The sequence below is a fragment of the Falco peregrinus genome, chromosome 2 (genome assembly GCF_023634155.1).
Source record: "Falco peregrinus isolate bFalPer1 chromosome 2, bFalPer1.pri, whole genome shotgun sequence".
In the NCBI taxonomy this organism is placed as follows: Eukaryota; Metazoa; Chordata; class Aves; order Falconiformes; family Falconidae; genus Falco; species Falco peregrinus.
The window spans coordinates 75,180,514-75,202,933 of NC_073722.1; the positions used below are offsets into that span (position 1 = coordinate 75,180,514).

General features: G+C 39.5%; 1 protein-coding gene across 5 annotated transcripts in view; it reads right to left on the reverse strand.

Annotated features, from left to right (window-relative positions):
• The window catches only part of CCSER1 (coiled-coil serine rich protein 1), a 712,966-nt gene that overhangs the window by 615,016 nt on the left and 75,530 nt on the right, over positions 1-22,420 (reverse strand). For all 5 annotated transcript variants that reach the window (XM_055795209.1, XM_055795210.1, XM_055795212.1 and 2 more), the window contains exon 3: positions 20,096-20,283. In XM_055795209.1, coding sequence (XP_055651184.1) covers positions 20,096-20,283 — 188 coding nt within the window. The remainder of the gene's footprint in view (positions 1-20,095; positions 20,284-22,420) is intronic.

Consider the following 22,420-nt stretch of genomic DNA (forward strand, 5'->3'; position numbering starts at 1 on the left):
CCTCTCAACAGTCAGCAAGGGAGAACAGTGAGAAAAGTTACACATAGTTCCGAAGGGAGGCTGAAATGAGCCACTGTTAATCATCTCCTGAAGGAACCGCCTTCTCCACTGACTACAGAATACATCAGGGAAACTAACAGTAAGTTACAGTCAAGTTTTACAAACAGGTCCTACCAGATATGCACTACACAAGATCAGAGGACAAATGTCCAGTGTTAGGAAATGAGAAGACTTGAATCTATATGCTGTAGAAACCAGACAGTAATTAATTTATTTATTACACTTGAATTAATACAAAACATTCTTAAGAGTTAGCTAAAGGTTCTCTTCCTTTAGCTCTAGGCTCAAAGACTAGCTCAGTTAAAAAAAAAAAAAAAATCAGAGATGTAATCTTCCATATATAAATGAGAAATATGGGATGCTATGCAAAATATAATCAGCTCCGCTCGCTAGTTGTAAGAGACCCTGAAGGAATGAAGCTGTTCGTGCCACTCCCTTGAAACAGTTGGTTAAGGCCAGATTCACCCAGCCTTTAGAAAAGGCAACAAAGGAAAAACTGCCAGGGAAAAACTTCAGTGTCTGAAGTCCTACAAGAAGTTGAAAGCATGAGCATGGAAAAACCAACAGGGCTGGTGATGTTACGTGTCAGAGAAGCAAAATATGTGGGGCTGACACAGACCTTGACAAGACAGCAAACAGGCTTTCTCTTCAATGGTTTGTGTGTTCGCACAGGATTTTGTTATCTTAGAAGGGGGAAATTATTGAGAACTAAGCCAGTTTCCACCAGGGCGAACCAAAGCAAATACAGATTACCACAGCTACCACACAGGAACAGCCCTACTCATCCTCTTCACAAACCTTTTTTTAAAGGAAGGGAAGGAATGGCAGCCAAGCACAATAAGAAATTCAGTAGATAATGCCTTTGCTCTCTAAAGAAGTAATCAGAAACAGCACAATAAAACCAAACAGCCCACAGGTTCTCAACAACATCTGGTGCAGAAGGCTTCATCTCCAGCAGCCATAAAAGGTTTATCTTGCCGTCCTTTCATACAGCAATATGAGATAAACTTTCTGTCTTTGTGGTATTTTTAGCATTTATTCCTGTGGATATCTACCTCATTTTTGTACTGTTGCTAAATAAAAGGGACGCTTTTTAAACACAGTCCTGAAGTCATTACATCCACAACCAGGATATAAGGCTGAAGACAGAGTTTCAATTCTTAATCGTGAATGACATGCCTGTGATTAGTCGAGAAACTCGCAATCAGCCCAGCTAGATCGCATACCTGCTCCATTGTTCTCTGCTGTCCACATCTCTTACGAGAAAGGACCCCATCAGACAGGACCGGTGAGACAGCAGCACTGTCTGCAGCTATCACACTAAGATACACAAAGCATCGTTAATTATAAACGCAATCAAAGCGCAAGTCCCTGAGCTCATCACTTTCACTATGTACAAATGAGATTTTCTGTTACCGCGAACACTTTCTATTAGCTTATGTCACCTCCTGCAGCACCTCATACGCAAATGTTATAAGAGCACTTTATAGGTTGACAGTTTGAGTTAACAAGTGCGGAGAAAATAACATGACAAGCATGTGGAAATGACACAAGTATCCCCCTTGTGAGCTCAGCCCCCTAATAAAGCTTGGCAGCTTTCACCTAAAAATGTAAATGATAGAAACTGCCAAATTAAGAAAGGCACCACTTTTTCTTTTATTAGTCAAAAGAATAAGTATGAAGACACAGGAGTTTGCGTTAAATAGCTGCAGTGGGAGATGGGCCATAGGATTGCCTTTGTAAAAAGCAGCAGTATAAAAAAAGGTTGATTAACCAGGCATATTTTTAATTTCTTTGATGTACTACTGCTTTTTGAGACTTTTACATGTGTGAAAAGTAGATAGCTTACATTGTGCTTGTGTTGGCTGAAGGCACATCAAAGCAGGGAGATGAAAAACCACAAGCTGCTGAAAAACTACATTAACAGAATTGTTGTAACCATGATTGACTAAAGATCAAGGAGAGGCAAGGTATATTAGAAGAAAAAATATCTTTTACTGGACCAATTTTATAGCTCAAAAAACCCAGACATGTTCCCTGGACACAAACGCTTCCTCCGGGATGATGACTTACTACGTAAGGAACAGGCCCTGGAAAGGATTTATGTACCAAACGCTTGTTCATTTTTTCCTCTATTTCTATTAGAATAATAAAATATATTACCTGTACCACTTGGATTCTTTCTACACTGTAGTGCAGCACATCTTTTGACAAGAACAAGTATGTCTTCACAACAGCTGTAGAATTCAATGCAAGTGGACGACAGATGATTTAATGGATAAAGAATATTCACTTAAAGGCTGACAGACAAGCAGTTATGATCAGCAGCCCTTCCAGAAAATAATACATGTCGCCCTCAGACAAATAAAAACCATTAAGAACAGCTGCAACAAAGAAAATCCAAAGTCAATTATTTCCCATAACGCACGGGAATAATTTCATACGCCATCCTACTGAGCTACCACAGGACTCCTACTCCAGTGAGTACAAGTGATAACACAAAATGTGTGTTGCTGCCTGCACTTTATTTTTTGTAATGCATAAATAGGTGCATCGGCTTTACAGAAAACAGCACAGTGGAAAACTGCCAACTATGCACAAATTTAGAAAGAGCTGTTCTCTTCACTGAGCAAAATGCTCTATAAGGGACTAGATATTCATATCATTTGCATGAGTAACATCTAGGGGATGTCAATATACTTTGCAGCAAAGAATTAATCTCCTTGGGAGATGCAGTGTATTTTACCCCGCAGAATTAAGGTGTTCACTGCTATTGTAGAGATCAAATATACATACAACAATAAGACAGGAATGAGGTGGTGATTGTTGTCTTTCTGTACCAGTTATTTTCACAAATGCTTGACAGGATATTATTTATTATTACGTTGCTGTTAGAATCAAACAGATCCTTTTTTTTCCTCTCTACTTAACCCACCCACCCCCCAAAAGTTTCAAGTAGCCAATTAAAAAATGCAAAATATTCTGCGAAGTAACATATGTGAAGACCTCAATCTGTTCAACTGAAAGAAGAAAAGATAGAGAAATCAGCTTTTTTTTATAATTTACAAACAGCTTTAATAGACACAAAAATGCCAGGTACTCAAAGATGCTCTTAATTCTAGGTACAAAAGACAAACTGAGGCCTAATGGCTGGAAGTAAGAACACAGTTGCCATTAATATAGGAATTAGGCACAATTTCTTTCAAGTAGTCTTTGGGTTTGGTTTGTTGGTCGGTGGTGTTTTTTGAAAAAAAAAAAAAAAAAAAACAAAACAACAAAACAAAACAATCAAAAAAACCCACCAAACAAAAAAAAACCCCACCCAACCACCCTCACACAATGTCTCACCAGAGGATCCGATGCTCCTTTCCAGCTCCAGAAATCTACCAATCTTTATTTTCTGTTAAAAACTCACTACATAGGTACCAGGAAGTTGTTTGATACCACCATACACATGAGCAAATACTCTCTTCTCCTCTACTCTCTGAACCCACCATCTCCAAAATTCTGTCATACCATACACCTTGATACTTGCCTTCTGCTTGGAAACAGCACGACCTCTTACCTTAGTAAACACAAATACAGGAAAAAACAAAATGGTCCGGTTTCACTCTAGAAATACTGTTAGTAAAAACAATTTCCAACAGTTTGTCTAAGGAAATAAATGCTACAATAGAAGAGATCTCAAGCAATAACAGAATTTTTTCTTCTGCTCGCAGATGTATAACCTTTTAATTTATACTCGGAACATCATTACATATTTAGTCCTATTCAAGTTCATCTTTATTGTGAAGCCACCCATAAGAGTCAAAACTTTTATTTCAATCTTCCCTACATTATATCCTGTTTGAACTTTGAAGTATGACCATTCCCTCAAAATACCAATTAGCATGTGGCTGTTGTACTGCTAGTGTGCAAACCCTGTATGTAGCAACAGCACATCAAAATGGAACTCAGGTCTGAAATGAAATCCTAATTCATGTTGGGATCTGCTAATCCTTTCTGCTCATCCTGAATACAAAAATAACCTGCAGTACTTCTATACAAAAATGTTGCCTGAAGCTGCACCTTTCTACCTTTGAAATATGCAGAATGAATAAAAACAGAAATTTGCTTTGCTATTTGCCGAACAATTCTAAGCTTGAACAAAGCGCTCAAAAGAACCTGCAATGTTTGTTCTAGTTTTGGTAAACAAATACTGTTTACCACCACGACACAGAGACAGAGTAACAAGTGATGAGTTTTTGCTCACCCACTGTAAAAACATGCAATAACGATTAAAGCATCTGAACATGAAAAAGTTCTTACTGGCTCATAAGAACATTTGGTTTTCTTTCCTCACAACAACCACCGGTCTCATGAACAATTCAGTTTTGGCAGCTCCATGTGTCAGCTCCAAAAAGGAGAGCTCCATTAAAGCAACTGAAATGTGCATTACAGGGACAACAGAGGATCCTAAAACCTTTTATCAGACACCCTGCTGCACGGATTTTTTTAAAAAAATAAATACTGAACAACAACAGCTATCTTTGAACTTCTCCAGTTAATAGACCTTACAGACCTCCTACAGTGCAGCAATAAATATGCCTGAAGAAATCAGTGTATCACTTCATACCATTTAATAATACCACAATTGCCTTTGTTATGCAGACTGTATAGAATGGTGAATGCTATCCCAGAGCAAAACCATGCATTAATAGCGCTTTTCTTTCTTGTGTTAGTAAGCATAGCATCCCTGCTTCAGTTCTATTCTCTTCCACCTGTAGGTCCTTCCAGTATACAGCTGAGTCCACTTAAAGCGTCGAGTTCAGAACAGTTTGGCATCCAGTTTCCCAACTCAAGTTATTAACACAAGAACTGCTGTGATTCATGAACCATGGCTGAATGGCTGACTATTCCTTTCACTTACGTTCAAGATTTTTATTCATGTATCTGTATCTCTTTGAAATAAAAACCTCACAAAGACACCAACACGCTGAGATTCAATGTCTCATCTTATCAGTGCCTAATACAGGCGATGAAGAATGTGACATTCACGAACCCCCCATCCCAAATCTGTCTCTTCTGAAGAGTTCATTTGCACAAATAAGCTTTGTAGGTCACTACTCACTTCTGAATGACTTCTGAATGGGTTATTTTATTCCTGATTTTGCACCTGGGCACAGTAAAGTAAGAAGGCCATTTTACTTTTCCATTATTTTCTTACTCTAGAAATACCAAGATAAATACGCATTTATGAATATACACACTCGCAAGAACTCAGGGACACTCTATTTAATGTAAATTTACCAGTTCTGATCATATCTTGTTACTAAACTGTACTGCTCTGAGGAATTAGCTTCTGCATCCCTTCTGCTCTTTGAAACCTGAAAAGTGGTATGAATAGCTTGACAGCTTGTCTCGGAAACAGAGGTAGTTCTCATCCACTGATGATGATTCTTATTTGTTTAAAAGACATACAAATTCTCCCACCATAATCAAATCACAGGAAATCATCAGGCTTTTTAACCTTTTCTTCCAATAGGAAACTTTAGAAGCGATTCAGTATAAAACCAGGTTAACCTATGCATTCCTTTGTAGTTGACAGAGAACTAATTTGCATTAAGTAGACATTGTGTTACATAAAACACACATCCTTAACATATGCCTGGGAGCAAGCAGCATCGGAAGCCAAATCATTTCTCTTTCCGTAATCTTTAATGGTCTTTAATGGTCAAGCGCACACTTGCATCGGGTGTAGGAATGGGGAATAAAGAACAACATCCCAAGGTATGAAGAAAGCAAAAGTTTCCTGGAAGTTACCCTTCTGTCTGAGACTGAGGAAAAAAAAAAATTTGTCCTGACTCCATATCTCTGGTTATCAGTTTAATAGCGGAGGTGGTAACAGGGCATACTAATTAGGCATCTCAGAAAATCTCTGCATCACTATGAGACCCACCTAACACAGCAGCAGCACCAGCCTCTAATCTCCAGCACAAGGCTCTAGTTTGAAAAGCGCTTTAACAGCCATGTCAAAAGATGTTTCCTCTGCTTGCCACCCTCAACTAGCAATTCCCCTGTGCCCACGTCACTCACTAAAGTGTGGTGCCATGACTACAGTGAACCAAATCAGGGTCAGTGGATCCAGCTGTTGCTTGGCTGGTTTTGACCACAGCATTTTCTGAGCAGCAGAAGACCTGAAAGCGTAAGGTTAAAGCAGTGAAGGCACAGTACAAATAAACAGGTGACACGACATCTTTTCATAATTTCCCTTCAAAATATCAACACATTAGACACATAAAATTAATCTCAGAAGCTTACTTTTCTATCTGCAGCTATATACTCTCCTGGATACAATACTGTCCATAAAACAGTTTGTGGTCCCTACTGATGAGTTTTTTTCCCCTCTTTATCTAAATCCACTTAATGAAGCCTCACTCTTGTTCTGAAACTGCTCATGAATTCATTTCAATGTGTTACATTTATATTTTTACATATTGCTATGAAGAATGACAAATCACTAAGGAAACATTTCATCACATTAAGGCTTAATCATAGAGAAAAGAAAATAAATATTTCCCATGTTACATGCCTGCAAAATAAGGAACACAACTGTGACTTGTAAACAGCTGTGAAAACAGTTGTACCTGGTGAATACCAGGTGAAAGGACAAAAAGATACAGGAAAAAAAATAATTGTGACCTATTGCAAAAGGAGCACACAATTGCCACCTCAGAAAGGAGAAAATGTATATTGTAAGTAAGACCTGAATTAACAAATTAGGGAAGATGTCAGTGTTGGGGATACTTTGGGATTTTACTTCGATCAGAGCTAACATGAATGGAAGTTGCAGGCATAAATCTCTATGAATCTAGATGCAAAAAAATTCCTTTTCCTTTTTTTCTTTCCCCTTTAACAGGCTCAGAGAAGTTAAAGTGTTTCAGAAGAAAAGGTACAGCTTTGGTAACAAGATCCAATTGGTATCCATGTCACATCTGTCCTTAAAGAGTAAAGACAAAAATGACAACTTCTTATTCTCATTTGGATAAAGAACTCTCTTAAAATGCAACTCATGAAAATACGAAAAGACTTACACTGCCATGCACATAGCCATACTTACTGCAGGAATATTGCATTACTTCCCTCTTTCAGCTGAAAAGCCTGACAAGCTGCTGTCAACGAGGCATATTTTATAATTAAAAATATATACATTTATAGTAATTTATATAATTATAAAATAAAGCCTGCCTTATTTTCCTCTGAACAACGTCCCCCATGGATTTCAGTATTTCAGGTAAGAGAGATGTGATGAAGTTTTCTTAGCAACCAGTTCTGCAAGCTCTTGACCTGTTTAGTTCCCCATTTCTCCCTCTATTCCTGCCTGATTTACATAAATATAGAAAACCTCTCCCCTCTATCCAGCTCCTTTCCACTGACCTACTTCCCATCCTCTTAATTTTCAGAGCTCCGCTAGCCCCAAATCTCCTCTAAACTTCTTTCCTTCCCAATGCCTCATCGCCTCCTTTTCCATACTACTTACAGTGAACTCCACCCCATACTTAATCCCACTTTTCTTACCTTCAGCCCTTCCTCTCTTACCGTCAGCACTTCACACTCCTTCCCATTTTCTAATGGGAACATAGCCCATCCTCTGGTAAGTCCTGCCCTTTCTTTACCCTACTCGTTTCTCTCTGGATCAGGTCCTCACCTTCCCCCACTGCAGTAAGCAGCCAGATTCCAAAAGCCGGCAAATTTATAAAGACAAAAGTTTGCCAAGGTAACAGTCTGACAAGATGGCAGATTTATAAAGACGATTTCATTTACCTAAGTGATCCCTCCCAATATTTACTTATTTTACTTCGCAAAACACGAGTTTCACAATGCTTATTTCAGGGTAATTTCTTTAAAATATATTCCAAACACTTAAAATCTGATCATGTCAGGTTAAAGTACATCACAACTGGTGGGCTTTACTTTTATCAACTACAACATGTCAAAAAAAGATGACAGGAGACTTCTCCTGCAAAAACAAACTTTTGATTTTTGGAGCAGTCAAAACTAACCTCACTTCCTTTGATACACTCCAAAATGTTATCCCATGACGAATCTTGTAGGAGTCATTTTTAGGAGATAATGTGAGTTCTGCTACAGGGCTGCCCGTTTTACAGGATCAGACATAACAGGGTGGGTATGGTGGGAGTAATTTAAAACATGCACATGAATAAAAAACATTAAGTAAGAAAAACTGAAGCCTGCCTTTTTGTGCAAGCTATCTGTCCAAGCAACAGAAATATACTTTGGTGAACAATCTTCCACTTGCCCTGGATTGCTTAAAACTCCCCATCCCATTGCAGATGTTCAAGATGCTGAAACAGGCTATTACTAAACATTTTAACTCCCCTCCCCAGGTTTTCTTTAGTATCCAACACTGCATTTTGTACATGTCACACAATGAATTGCTCCAGCTATTAGTAACTACTACTTTCTTGTACAATGAATTGCTCCGGCTATTACTTACTACCACTTCTCAAGTACCAATGTTCCTCTGGCTACCAAACCTCCTAGTTCTAACAGCCACCCAGACCATTGATGTAATTATAAATCCTAGTCAATTATCTGACACTAATACTCTTCAAAATCAAGAAAGCGTCTCAAAGCATAAAAGCGCAAAATGTTTATTTCTTTATCAAGAATTCAAATATAAAAATACACATTCCTGTCCTGAAATTGAAGTATATTAATTTCAGAAAGGTTTATGTTATCTGGGGGGTCACATGTGTTTTTTTTTAATGAAGACATCTATTCTGTGAGTTATGAAAAATTAAATAGAAAGATATTAAGCTATTCACCAGGCCTATGTTGTTCCAGTGAATTTTATTAGTGTTACTGAATGAATTCTATGAATACAGAAAATGAGCTCTGAGGTAGCGAAATGTGTTTTAACATCTCATTCCTTTCCTGAATGATCTCTTTTTGCCTATTCCTCCATTAAAAGGTGAATTAACCTAGATAAGCATTCCCAAACCTAATTTCCATATATCAATCAGTAACATAGCATGCAAACTGTAATCCCGACTCTTTAATGAGCTAGCACACACTTGACTAAACCAGAAAACACTCTTCTAAATGGCGAGCTTTTGGGCTGTGCACCTCGTTTGCCAGCCACTGCCATGTCCTTAATCCAGAGTTCGCCTGGCATTGCCTCCAGCAACACACTGGCAAGACAAAGACTGCAAATATGACTGAACAAGTGGTCCAACAGTGTTTCCATTTCTCACCCCATTAACTTCTTTTTATCAATTAAAGGGATCAAGGATCTGGAAGAACCCTACCCTGAATTGCTGTAGCCTAAAGGAAAAAATACTGTATTTATTCTGAGTTTATTCTCACACAAGCAGAAGAATACAAATAGGCAGCTTATGGGAAAGCATTGCAGAACTCTCACCATAAGACTGGTTTTGGTCACATCGTTTGAGGGACCTACACAGCAGGAAAGGATGTGCACAAGAAAGGACAGGAGCTGAATTAGTCACTCTATGAACAACATCAGGACAATTTTCAGTTTGGATTTTCATAAAAAACAAAGTGAGCACAAACTACCTGTGAATCATCTGACCTACATGATGAAAAACCCAAGACATTGTTTAATTTGTATTCACTAGTCATAAATTTCAACTTCAGTGAATCAGATCTCCATTAACTGCCTCCCTTAGAGAACTCACCTAGTGATTTCTGTTTTCCTTCTGAATCTATTATTTTTATATGCCAACCTGAGAAGATAAACTACAGCTGCAAAAATACTGCCAGTGCTGAAGTAATCTTCCAGTGTATAGAAATCATTAAGTTAAAACCATTTACCTTTTCTTAATAAGTACTTTCTATTACCAATACTGGGCAGAAATATTTTTCCACTTAAGTACACTACTCATTGCATAAAGACTCCTATTTTATTTAAAATGCAAGTATAGTAATTGAAATTTGGGCATTAGATCAGCCACATTAGGTCATATAACCCTATAACTCCCAGGTTGCCCTGACCTGTGTCCCTCCTGCAAGTGGAAAGAGATCCCAGTATGCCAGCACACTGAGTACATCATGTTGTACTACTTCTTCCAGCTTCTTTGGAAACACTTGTTGGGGTCCTGGTTGCCTCCCCCACTCCCGCTTTCCCCATCCACCATCATCATATCACGTCACAGGAACTCCCTGTCAACAACCTCCTTCCTCTGGCACAACTGGTCCATACAGTATGATGTGGAAATATAAGAGGGTGTGTGTACACGTGAGGATGATCCCAGTTCCTGTGAGTTTACCCTTTCTTCCCACTCCAGCATGTCTGCAGGCACAACACAACTGGGCAGAGCCCACTGGCACAACAAATGATTGGGAAGCTCAATGGGAGGTGTCAAAGGAGCTCTGTTCAGTATTCTCTGCGGCTCCCTGTCCTTGCATTTCAACCTTGGACTCTCATTTCTTCTCAGTATCAAAGGGCTTTGAGCATCTGACAAACGAGGGTGGTCATGGGGAGTAATGAAGACAGAGCCAGAATCCTCTTGGTGGCACTCAGTGAATAGACAAGAATGTGCAAACAAAATACAAGAAACTCAAGAAAACGCTTTTGGTATTTTTTTTTAAAACCAGAAGGCTAGACAAACACCTGGACAGCTTGCCAACAGAGGTTCTGCAGTCTCCACCCTCGGAGATACTCAAAACCCAACTATACGCGTCCCTGAGGAAATCCTAGCTGACCCTGTTTTGAGCAGAGGTGATGGACCAGACAATCTCCAAAGCTGCCTTCCAACCTCAGTGATTCTGCTCCTCTCCTACTACTGATCAATGTATTGTGAGAGTCGGTAGGGACTATTGATTAGATTTGTCATAGGATTTTGGTAAATCCCTGACTTCTCCCACGTCTCAACAGCACGACAGCACTGAGCAGGAGGTAAAGGTCTTCACCACAAATGAGTTGTTTCTTTGGAGACAGCATGGAAGTGGTAACATGCAGATTTTAGTAGCCTGCATACACAGACTGAAGACCATAGAATTGTTTTTCAATAGCATAACAATTTTGCTACAGGACTCGCCTGTACTTAGAACATGTTGTGCTTGCGGAAAACGTGATCATGAATAGGCAAGTAAAATGCAAAAGTCAAAACAAACAGAAAAAGAACAAAGCTGCTTTTGCTTGGCAAATATAGTTAACTTTTAAACAATATTGATCATTATTGCGTATTTTCACACATTTCCAGATATTTCTGTGCAGAAAGAAATCCTTCAGAACAGTATCAACTCAAAAAGAGAAGCAGCTTTGGAACAAGCTATCCCTTAACATTAACTGGCAAAATGGTTTGGGGGATGTAGTGAGACTAGCACATAAGTGTGATTTTGTTGGAAAACAACATTAATTCAGTGTGTTTTACACTTCCATTTTTGAGTCTCAATAATCAGCTAAGTATTCCAGAAAAATATGAAAACAGAAAAATAAACATAACTCATTACAGAGGACACCTAATTGCCCTAGTCCAGTCCTCTGTAAATTAGTTCAAGCAATATTTACAGCAAGTACTCCTATATTAGGCCTTCAGAAGAAAACACCAGATATCCAACTTGCACTGGTTCTGGCTGCAAGAGCGTTGTTTCTTCACAGCAGCTTGTGTGGTGCTGTGTTTTGGATTTGTGACCAAACCAGTGGTGATTACACGGGGATGTTTTTGTTATTGCCGAGCAGTGCTTGCACAGTGTTAAGGTATTTTATCCTAATCACCCCACCAGCGGGCAGGCTGGGGGGGGCACACGAAGTTGGGAGGGGGGACACACTGGGACAGCAGATCCCAACTGACCCAAGGGATGTCCCTCACCACATGACATTGCACTTGGCAATGAAAGCTGTGGGGAAGAAGGGGGAAGGGAGGCAGGACAATTGCAGGTATCTGTCCATCCAAGTACCCGTTACGGTTGACGGAGCCCTGCTTTCCTGGGGATGGATGAACACCTGCCTGCGATGGGAACTCCTGAACGAACCCCTTATTGTGCTTTCCTTGCGTGTGCAGCTTTTGCTTTACCTGTTAAACTGCCTTTATTATCTCCACCTGCAAGTTTTTGCACTTTACCTTCTGATTCTCCTCCCTACCCCACTATGGCAATGAGCTGCCCACTGGGGTTAACCCACCACAGAACTAAAAGAACTAATTTTGTCCTATTTTCACTATGTAACAACACATCCATCCACTATCAATATTACCCTGGAATTTAAAATTGCTAATAACTCACTTTTCCTACTTGTACTGACAGAACTATTCACTCGGAATAATTACACCAATGTTAGAATAACAGTTTACCCTTTTGGGGACTATAATGATTATCTCCTTAAAGAAGTGGATAGAACATTATAACCTAAGTATTAAGTCACATCTAAATTAACTTCTGTTAGTTACTTGATCTCAGGAATTAATTCAAAGTGTCTAACAACCGCAATCTGATTTTCATAAGCTCTTAACATGTTAAGAAATGTATATTACACTACAGACATTAATTTCCCAGAGGGCATTTAGCTGAAAAGCTTCTAGTTGACTTGACCTAAAAATCACAGACAAAATGCTTAAATCCCAATTTGCCATTTCCATTTTTTTTGTGCTAATAGTATGTGAAAGGTGTTTTCCCCATGCTAAATTAAGAATGTAAGGCCCAAATTACCACTTACCTATAATCAGCAGTTTATTCCTATTGAGATAGCACTGTTCAGCCTCATACCATAAAAGTAGCCCTGACAGTTCTTGCTTTAAGTGGCTTCCACAGTTCCTTTCCACAGAGGAACAAAGCGCCAAATTCATTGCAAAAGGGGCAATTTTGTTATGTTAGTACAAAGCTAGTTATAAATGAAAGTTGTCAAGTCCACTTCACATGAAGGGTGAACCGCTGCCTTACAGGGCTTGCTTGAACAGTTCAATAAGAATTGATGCTCCTAAATATCATCCCTTCAGAAGCCCAGCATAGCAGAGAGGAATTCAAATTAGGCATAAATCCCATAATTCAAGTGACAGAACAAAATGTAACGCCTACTTTAACTACAGAAAAACTTTCGTGAACATCACAGACATCAGAGATATTATTTGTATAGCAAGTTAAAACAGGTTGCAGTTATTCAGAGAAAACAATCTTGTTAGTTCTAAAGAAGGTTGTTGCAAAAGACATTAAAGGAGTGTGTGTGTTTTGCTTACCTGGTTCGTATTTTTGTAACACTTTTGGTATATCTGAAAAAGGCTGGGTTTTTAGGGGTTTGGGAGTTCTGTTGAACCTAAACTGAAACCCTGAGCACTCAAATCCTACCCATAACCTTTCATTCACTGCCTTTCCAGTGCAACCTGTCAAGACAGAAGCTTATCTGCTGTTAAAATATTAATCATTCATGTGCCTTTAGTCTGTAGGTGGAAAGTGTATCCTGTAGGGTTTCCTCAAGCCTCTACAGGGCACATTTACAGGTCACAAAAGCAAGCACCTTCAATTCTACTTTTAAGTCTACTGGTCACCCACTGGAACTCAAACTACTCGATTCATGTATTTTCAATACCATCTTCCACCCAACACGTTGGCCACAGATTGAATAAAAATCTCGTCCTCCAAATAGTCTTAGCGCAGACTGCCAGAAGGTATGAAGCAGGTGGTCATGTCCATACTCAATGAGAAAAGAGCAGGAGAAAATAACGTTAAAGCAACCTGGAGCATGTAAGAAAATCACTTCAATCCTCCCTAGACTAGCAGCCAACCTAGTTTTACCCATGCTCACTGCTTCATCAGTCACCAGCAAAATATCATACCATTCAGCATAGAGAAAAGGAACCCAAAAACCATTTTATAGCCCTTATTCATGTACACTCAGTGAAGTCCATGGAGGTGCAGGATGCTGTTGTTTCTCTCACGATGCAGCAGCTAGGTTAGAACTGGTGGTTGTTAGTAAGACTACTCAGGAAACATTAAAAATAAAGTCATCTGTGGGAAGCACTGGACACGTTTCCACGAGCTGCAGGTTTGGATCCCGCTTTGTATTGTACAATATCAAACACAAGGAGAGACTTGAATACAGTGGTTTGGATAATCGCTTCATCATCGCAAGTACCATTTCTGAAGTACACTAGAAACCTGACTATTAATTGCTAAGTCACCCCAAATCCCCCAGGTAGAGTTACTCACACAGAACACCCCAGACACCTAACTAAAATTTAGACACCAGCTGCTAATTAGATAATTACCACAGACATTCCAAGCAGGGGCCATAACACAGTTCCATTCAAGTGACCTATGAATCACCTATGAGGCCCTTCTGCTCCCTCTAGAGAAACATCAGGAATCCCAGATACTTGCAGTTAATACCTCTTTTGCTAGCACCTCGCTATTTTTGTGTCAATCATTTACCTTTGTTATATCTTCCCAAAGTTTCAAAGGCCTGTCTCTACACTAAATTAGTCAATTACTAATTTTGCAAATTTAATGTTGAACTGACATATTAAATCTCTCCCATTACCAAAATGAACCCTGCAGTAGCCCATGAAATACTACCCTGTATTCCAACACCGATTTTTGAATGTACTGTTCTTGCTTTATATTGTAAATATACTTACTGAGATGTTACGCACTCAGAGCATCCTCACATAATAAACCTAGTACCAGCATGAGGAAAAGGGGAATTTGCCTAAGTGTCAGCATTGGAATGATAAGCAAAAAAGCCTCAGTAATACAGCACCAGCATGCATCTTGAAAAATTATCTTAGTTCAGTATCGCGTTGTCACCTGTAGGAAAGGCTAAAAATTAAATTAAAATTGAGAAAGGAAATGAAGCTTTGTGGTAACTGCAGTTACTCCAGTGCATGATAAGCAGTGTGGGGGAAAAAAAATAAATGCAACTATTTGACAGTTTGACAAGTGGGCAATGAATACTTGTATCACTGTTAAAGCTGACGGGAAAAAAGCTGGGATGATCTTAGGCCATGAAGTCCTTTAAGTGGCAACAAGCAGTTTTATCTAATATATTGGAACCATGAGAAAGATACAAAGAAAGAAATGTCACAGTCAAAGCAACGATCTGGAAAAATAAGTTGTGCAGCTCTAATTGGACTGACAGAATTAGGCAAAGCTGCCGTGCTCTAGGCAATAGGAGACAGCAATGCAGCACTAAGGGCAAGCATAAAATTTTTTACCTACAAGGTTTTACCTGCAAGGATGAAAACTTGTAGCTGAATTTACCAAACAAAAACCAGATAATACTTAGAAAAGATTCAAGTATGAGAAACTGAAGAAAAACCTGTGCTCAAGAGAGTACCCAGAGAAATGTGGTCCTGAAGAACACAAAAGACAGTGACAATGTTCACCCACTGAGACAGGAAAAAGCTGAAAAACAGGGTTTCTTTTAGTTATATAGCACACGCTGATACTCAGGTATGGGCATGGGAGCAGTCACAAAGACAGACAATTATTTTCTTTGTAAACAGTCTCAGAGAGGCAGAAAGGCAGGTCTGTGAGAGGCAAATATAAGTGGGCAGTCTTGCTCTACCACGTGTGTGCAGTCGTATTTCTTGACAGAGTAAAAACCCATGGATGCATACAGCACAGTGCAGCTCACAGCCTGAAGTTGGGTAGTGTGGTCCAGGAGATCCAATCCTCTGAATGCTCTTTTTTTCACTTGTAGTAACATATAGCTACTTTCATTCACATCATCCGTTATGACTATCTGGTTTTAATGACTGAATGTAATTTGTTAGGATTTCAAAATATCTATCAGCACTGCTTTTTTCTTAAACATTTCCTCTATAGTACTGGTAAAGGAGATACTTAGCATAGTCATCTTTCCATATTAGCCACTACTACGAGAAGTGATGGATAATTTTGTTGCTCACACACACCTCAATTTCACCTCTTAATTCTAAGTACCTTAGCACATCAACTCTTTCTTTCCTGCTGTTCTGTCTACTAATCCTCTTTAAGAACTTACTTAAAAGTTATTTGGGGGCCTGATCCTATTTTTTTTTTTTCCACGACATGGTTATTTCTCCTACATTTCAACTACCCAGGCTTATGTCCTTTTCATTGGTCTTGCAGGGCTGCATATTTCAGGCCATTCAGGTCTTTTATACTGCTGCTTTGCATTTTTCTTCCCTTTTTTTTTTTTTTTTTGCCTCTCTCACACATTGGAAAAGAACCACCACCTAGCTGGAGACCAGAGAAAGGTCAGCGATAGCCTCTATCAGTCTTCTGAGACATAAATAACTAGCCTAGGTGCTACATCTCAATATTAAAAGATCTAATTGAGGACCTCACAGTCGGAAGATTTGAATGACCAGAGTTTCTATAGCAAAATGAATCTCTTTAAAATGCATCAGTATCAGCCATGTTCATTTGAAAAGAGTCTATCCTACTGCAGAGACTAATCAACATTGAACTGTTCCAAAAACGTGTCCCGAATTGTAGTTTGCGCGTTTCGTGTAACTATGCACGAGTCCAAGACCACTTTTAGTGAACTGGTGCCATCTGGTGGCAGAGATCGGTCACTGCAGGAATGATGGCTTTGAAAGAATTCTGATGAAACCCACACGTCATTAGTAACCTACGCAGTTCATCTCAAGCGTCTGTTTCAGTTCATTATTTACATCACCACGAAACCGGCACGTTTGCACAGCTATTTTGAAAGATTTTTTTCTTACCCTAAATCTTATTTTTGAGCAGCATTGCTCCTGCCCAGTTTATAAATTACTATTAGCATCTCCCAAGTGAGTTAATGCCACTCTTGGAGGAGGTAGTGACCATCTTTGTAGGTTTGACACATATTCTCAGTATGTAGAAGATGCACGTATCATCCTCAAAAACAGCACTGCCAATCATGCAAGATACTCTGCTGAGCAAGTTGTTTAGGATAAAGAACACTTTCTCGGACACTAATATTTGCTGCTTCTTCCTCTTATCTCCTGTGAAAATCTAGCACCCCCTTGGTTCTTCTGGCTCCTCACTCCTGCCAGCCCCTCAGCAGAAGCCACCGACACTGTCTGCTAACACGAAAAAGAAAGCCAAGAGCATCTTGAAAGACTTCTTTCAGTTTGTGAGGGAAGGGAACTTCCACACCACAAAGCTTCTTCAGCGTAACACGATGTCTGGACGATGCCAGAAAACTGGCATCAGCAGCTACCACCACTCTCTGTTCTTCATTAGGGTCATTCACCGGTAACAATCTGCTAGTGCGGTGTTAAACATTAATTGTTTGTGTACAACATTTTGAAGGGCCTTTTTTACTGGTCAGATATTTATATTTAAGAACATTCCATTTCTTCAGGGTTTAAATACTTTTCCATCCAGGGAACTCTGACTTCTGGATGTGTGGGGCAGGGCAGGAGCTGGCGAGGGGTGGTGTGTGTGTGAGGTGGTGGTGGTTTGGGGGTTTGTTTTACTTGTTCTTAAACATCACTTTTTCCTAAAAGAGCTTTCATCTAGTATTTTTCTTAACATATGAGGATGATACTCGTATGTATTGGGGGGAAAGCAGCAATAATTTAGCTTTCACTCATGAGCACACACAATAGTCTTCATGTAAAAGTTCGTGGTCTGTGACTGCCTGTGACTGACCCATAAGTAAGCACGAGCAAACGCTTGTGAATTTGCAGACAGTCTTGTTAATGGAAGTGGAAAAAACCCATGTGGATTTCATACACAAAACATCAATAAGAGACTTAACACCTAACCCCCCATACACACCTTGCTTACTTCCTGCTGTTTCTGTGTTGTCACATTCATTAATACAGGGCTAAATGGAATGAGGTGCTATGGCATCGGTCTGGCCTCGTATTTAAATGAGCGGAGAGCTCTGCGTAATAGCTTGGGTCTAATAACCCGAATCAGGTTTACAGGCTTGAGCCAGGGGTTAACCAGCTTTTTACAGCAGGCACTACATCTGCATAACCATCTCTGTCTGTATGCCTACATGAAACAGCATCTTTAAAATGTCATCATGTCCGTTCTGTCTTTGAGAAGTAAGATGTTATTCACTGATACTTGGATGCGAACTTCCTGCAAAAACAGAGAAACACACTATAACTATACACTTCACTAGCACAAAGGTTTCTTCTACTACGTAACAATTCTACCTCTTCATTTCTATGCTGTGTCTCTGGGTGTAATAATCCAGTGGATAAAAACACTTTTCAAAATCAAGGTTTCATTGTTGAAATAAATTTTGCATTACTGTACTACTTCATCTCATCTGACAAATTGGCAACAATCTAGAAACTACAAAGATGTGTAAGATCTTCTTCTTCCTAAAATTAATTTGCCTCTCACCCTTTTCTGAGAGTGTAAAATGAACCAGTGAATACTGATAAAACCGCACAATCTGATACTGCTAAGGGAATAATCCTGTCATTGAAGTGGAGGTAATCCAATCTGCCCAGGTTACACAAAGTAAGTATAGGGGCAAGTGTTTCTGTTAAAGACATCAAGTGGCTCCATTGTAGTTGAGTGGGTTTAGTGACCATTGCTTCAGGACACCGGTACACTGGAAAATTATGCATCGGCCACACACAGTACAAATGTGCTTGGTACTGATGTGGATTTCCCCTGCCATCCGCAGTATCACTTGAGAGCCCAGCCTCAAAGGAACATTGGATGATACATTCAGACACGTGGGCGAGAGCCACCACAACAAAAGACAGATTTCACATCCTCTTGGGAACCCCCAACCCCCAATTTCCTGCCACAGTTTCTGTAAGAGGATTTCACACTAGATCAGATCCTTCTCTGGGGACCTATTTTTATATGACCAGCCAGGAACTGCTATGGGTGAATCTCACAGAGGAAGACAATTTTAGCCTTGGCTTCTTGGATGAGAGAATGTGTAGTGGCACCCAAAGCAGCATACTGTCATAAAAGTTATCTAAGTAATGATGTGAATTGTTGAATTTTGGTATTAGCCTGTAAAACTACATCAAAAAAGCACATAACTCAAAATCTAAAGTCAGTTTGTACCAGTCAGTTTCACATCTCTGAAAAACTGCAAAAGTTGTCTCTTATAAAAGGCATCAGAGTCTCTCACGGATGTGTTTGGTCCTGCAACGTAGTAACATAATGGCTATCACATAAACCTAAAAAGAAAAAGCCCCTTTATTTATACATCTGTTTAGCATCTCTAGGCAGGGAGAACAAACTTGGAGCTTTTTCTTTTCTATGGAAAGCAGTGTTCAGATGAGAGTACAAAATGAATCCTCCTTTTTTCAGCTAGCCTGTTGAATAAAATATTTCAAACTAATAATGGCCATAAAACTTGTTTTAGTGATTCCCATAAACTAAAGAGTGGATGCCATTGCTGTAGATTTTCAATCTTAGCATCTTTATTCCTCTCACTAGAGAGCACATGCATAAGTTACACTCATCTTAAAATGTTTATTCTGGCTATAGGAAAGCACAAAGTTGTCAGTCCCTTCCTTCTACTTTTGTTCTACTCAAAGAGGTTTCAAAAGTACTCTCCTGCAGTTACCTGCTCTGTCTTAGCTCTTCCAGTCCCTCAAGGGTTCTGAGAAGAGATCCTTTCCTCTCCTCCTTACCTTGTGCTCGGAGTGAAAGCATTCAGACTTGTCACTTGTTTCTAAAGGGGCCACTGGGACCTCTCAAAGGAGCCTCCTTACAGACCACTTCTATCCCACTTCTGATTTGAATCTCTCATCGTTCAGACCAGACATGAGTCCATGAACTAAGTAACACAGTAACAATAAAACGTTGACCCAGAATAGCCCGCTGTATTTAACCTCAGAAATAGTCATGGTGAGTTTTGCCACAGTTCCCTCTCCCAGTATTTCTCTCCCAGGCAAATTAGCAAAGCATGACAAGAATCTCCACACAGAAAGTATGTAAACCTTTTCACAATGTCACGCCCTGAAAAAAGTACTTTTAGTATCTATAGCTGAGCTTGGATCACATTTTGGAAGCCTGAGACGGCTTCCCCCCCACCTTTATTACCACCCATTATTAGTAAAGTTGCTGCTTCTCATTACAGTTACACCGATGACAGAAAAACAAAAAAACTCACCATGCTGTTCATCTTTGAAGAGGATGAGCTTGCTCTCTGCTTCCGTAAGCTGTTAAGCTCTTCTGTATTTCCATCCTTTGGTTTTATGATCAGCCGACTGCCCCCAGCAGTACCTTCTGAAGAGGACCTCAGTCGTTTCTCAACAAATCTGCCTTCTCGGTACGGACTGAGGCTATTGGCAAGATCAACTACAAATAGAGAAACAATCAGCAATCACAAAAGAATTACTCTCTACAAATATTTTCTTAATTAGAACGGTGCTTTTCTTGAGATGCTTACATTGAAAGGCATTCATGTAAGAGATGTTCCATAGAAAGCAGATCCTTTTTACCTAGATAAAAGTGTCAGCTGGGCCACCAGTTTGCTGTTCAGCCCCCCATGACTAGGACACTCCACATACTACAGCCCAGTCCACAGCTCCTCACAGAATCCAGAAGGCCCTTTGCTTCATCCTTTCCTCTCTCCACTCGTTCTAGGACACTTCCAAACTACTGTCCAGCAAAATCCACTAGAGAAGCTATTGCTGGTCCACTGGAGCCAAAACCCAACCTGCCTTACCTTGCACCCCGAGGAAAGTCAAGGTTTTGTAGGGCCAGGTCACAGCTTTGTCATCGCTGCACAGGACAGGGATGCATCCTGGTTTGTTTCTGTTTGGCCTTTCTAGCTCAGCTCTGCATCAGCACCCTCCAAACCCAGCCTACAGCCAGCAGGCTGAATCCCCGTCCCCAACACCAGTTAAACAATAACACATCAGAAAAGAGGAGGAAAAATTACGTTTTGAGGTGTTTGGGAAAATTTAGAGATGGGGAAAGAGAAAAGTATAATAGCAAAATAAATGTAACAGAAAATCTTATCTTCTTTTGCCTTTTGTGAGAGAACAGACATTTTCTCTAAGGCTTTTCAAAAAAATACATATCACACAAAAATATATAAAGGTATACTAAGAAATTTACGGCACATCAAACCTGCTCTTACATTAATGTCATGTTCACGATGCTATCTATAATGATATCAGCTACGAGACCAGCTACAGAAGAGGAAATATCTATTACCAAAGAAAATGCACAGAAATATTTTGCATTCACATCTGGTTTTCAATACTGTTTTAGCAAAATGAAATGTTCAAACCAGTCAGTTTGTAACATATATAACTACATATAACCATACCTTATTTCTTCTATATTTGTTTCATTTCATATGGCAGGATTTTGTATCTTTTTTCAATAGTCCCTTTGTATGCTTGGCCAGTTCCTAATTTAAAATACATTCTTCACCACACAAGTCAAAAACCAATAAATACACATTTTGAACAGCACTATAAAACCCTAACAATTAATCATCAGCTTTTATATAGTGCAGCATTCGCTCTAATGTTCCTGTGAACAGGAACCCCACTTACAAAAATCACCCTACCACGATTTCAAATCCAGTTTGCTCTCTTCCAGAAATACAGATTAAATATACAACTCCTGATGCATGAGTTTCAAACACACTGTGTATTTCTCAACATCACTCCAAGCTGCTCACTTGCTGTTCTGCAGTACACCCTAGTAAGTCAGATTCAAAAGATGAGCTCATTCACAGATGAGCCAATGTTGCAAGGAAGACCAACCGAGTGCTCAGGACTGGTAACACACAAACAGAAATATTTTTTCTCCCAATTGACTAAGGTTCTGAGGGAAAGAGGTCCCTTCTGGTGAAAGGTAATTTAGTGGTTTAATTGGACTTTATATTTCCATTTATGTACAAGATATCCAACCAAGACTTACATTGACAAATAATTCAAAAAGCAAGATTGCTTTTGATTGCTTAGAACTTACATACCTAGATAAATATCCAAGCCAAAAGATGGGTATGAATTCATATGAGTTTACACTCATTCATCTTCTAATACAAACACTACAAATGCAGTCTTGTTAACTCTCACAAATTTTGGCCCACCAGATATAGCCTCAGGATTACGCAAGAAAGCACCAGCCTTCACGTTGGTTTGAGAAAATAAACTGTCAGAAATAAATGTCTTCTGACAGGTGTCCTTCACTCAAGGGCCTGGTGCCTTTATTCATACGCATCTCTACAGACTGGGATTTCTAGGCACAGCCTTTCCACTGAATCTGGTTAATATTTCCCAATTCCTTTTCATAAGCTAAAAATCCAGTGTGAAATCTAGATGGTAATTAACACTCTCTGTTTCATAGATTACATTATGAGGCCATGCACGATGTTATTTCAGATGGAAGCAGAAACAGGATCTCTCATACTCTGCCACAGAAACATCCACTCCAAGCTACTCTGTAACACCAGTTGCACACAGCAAGCAATATT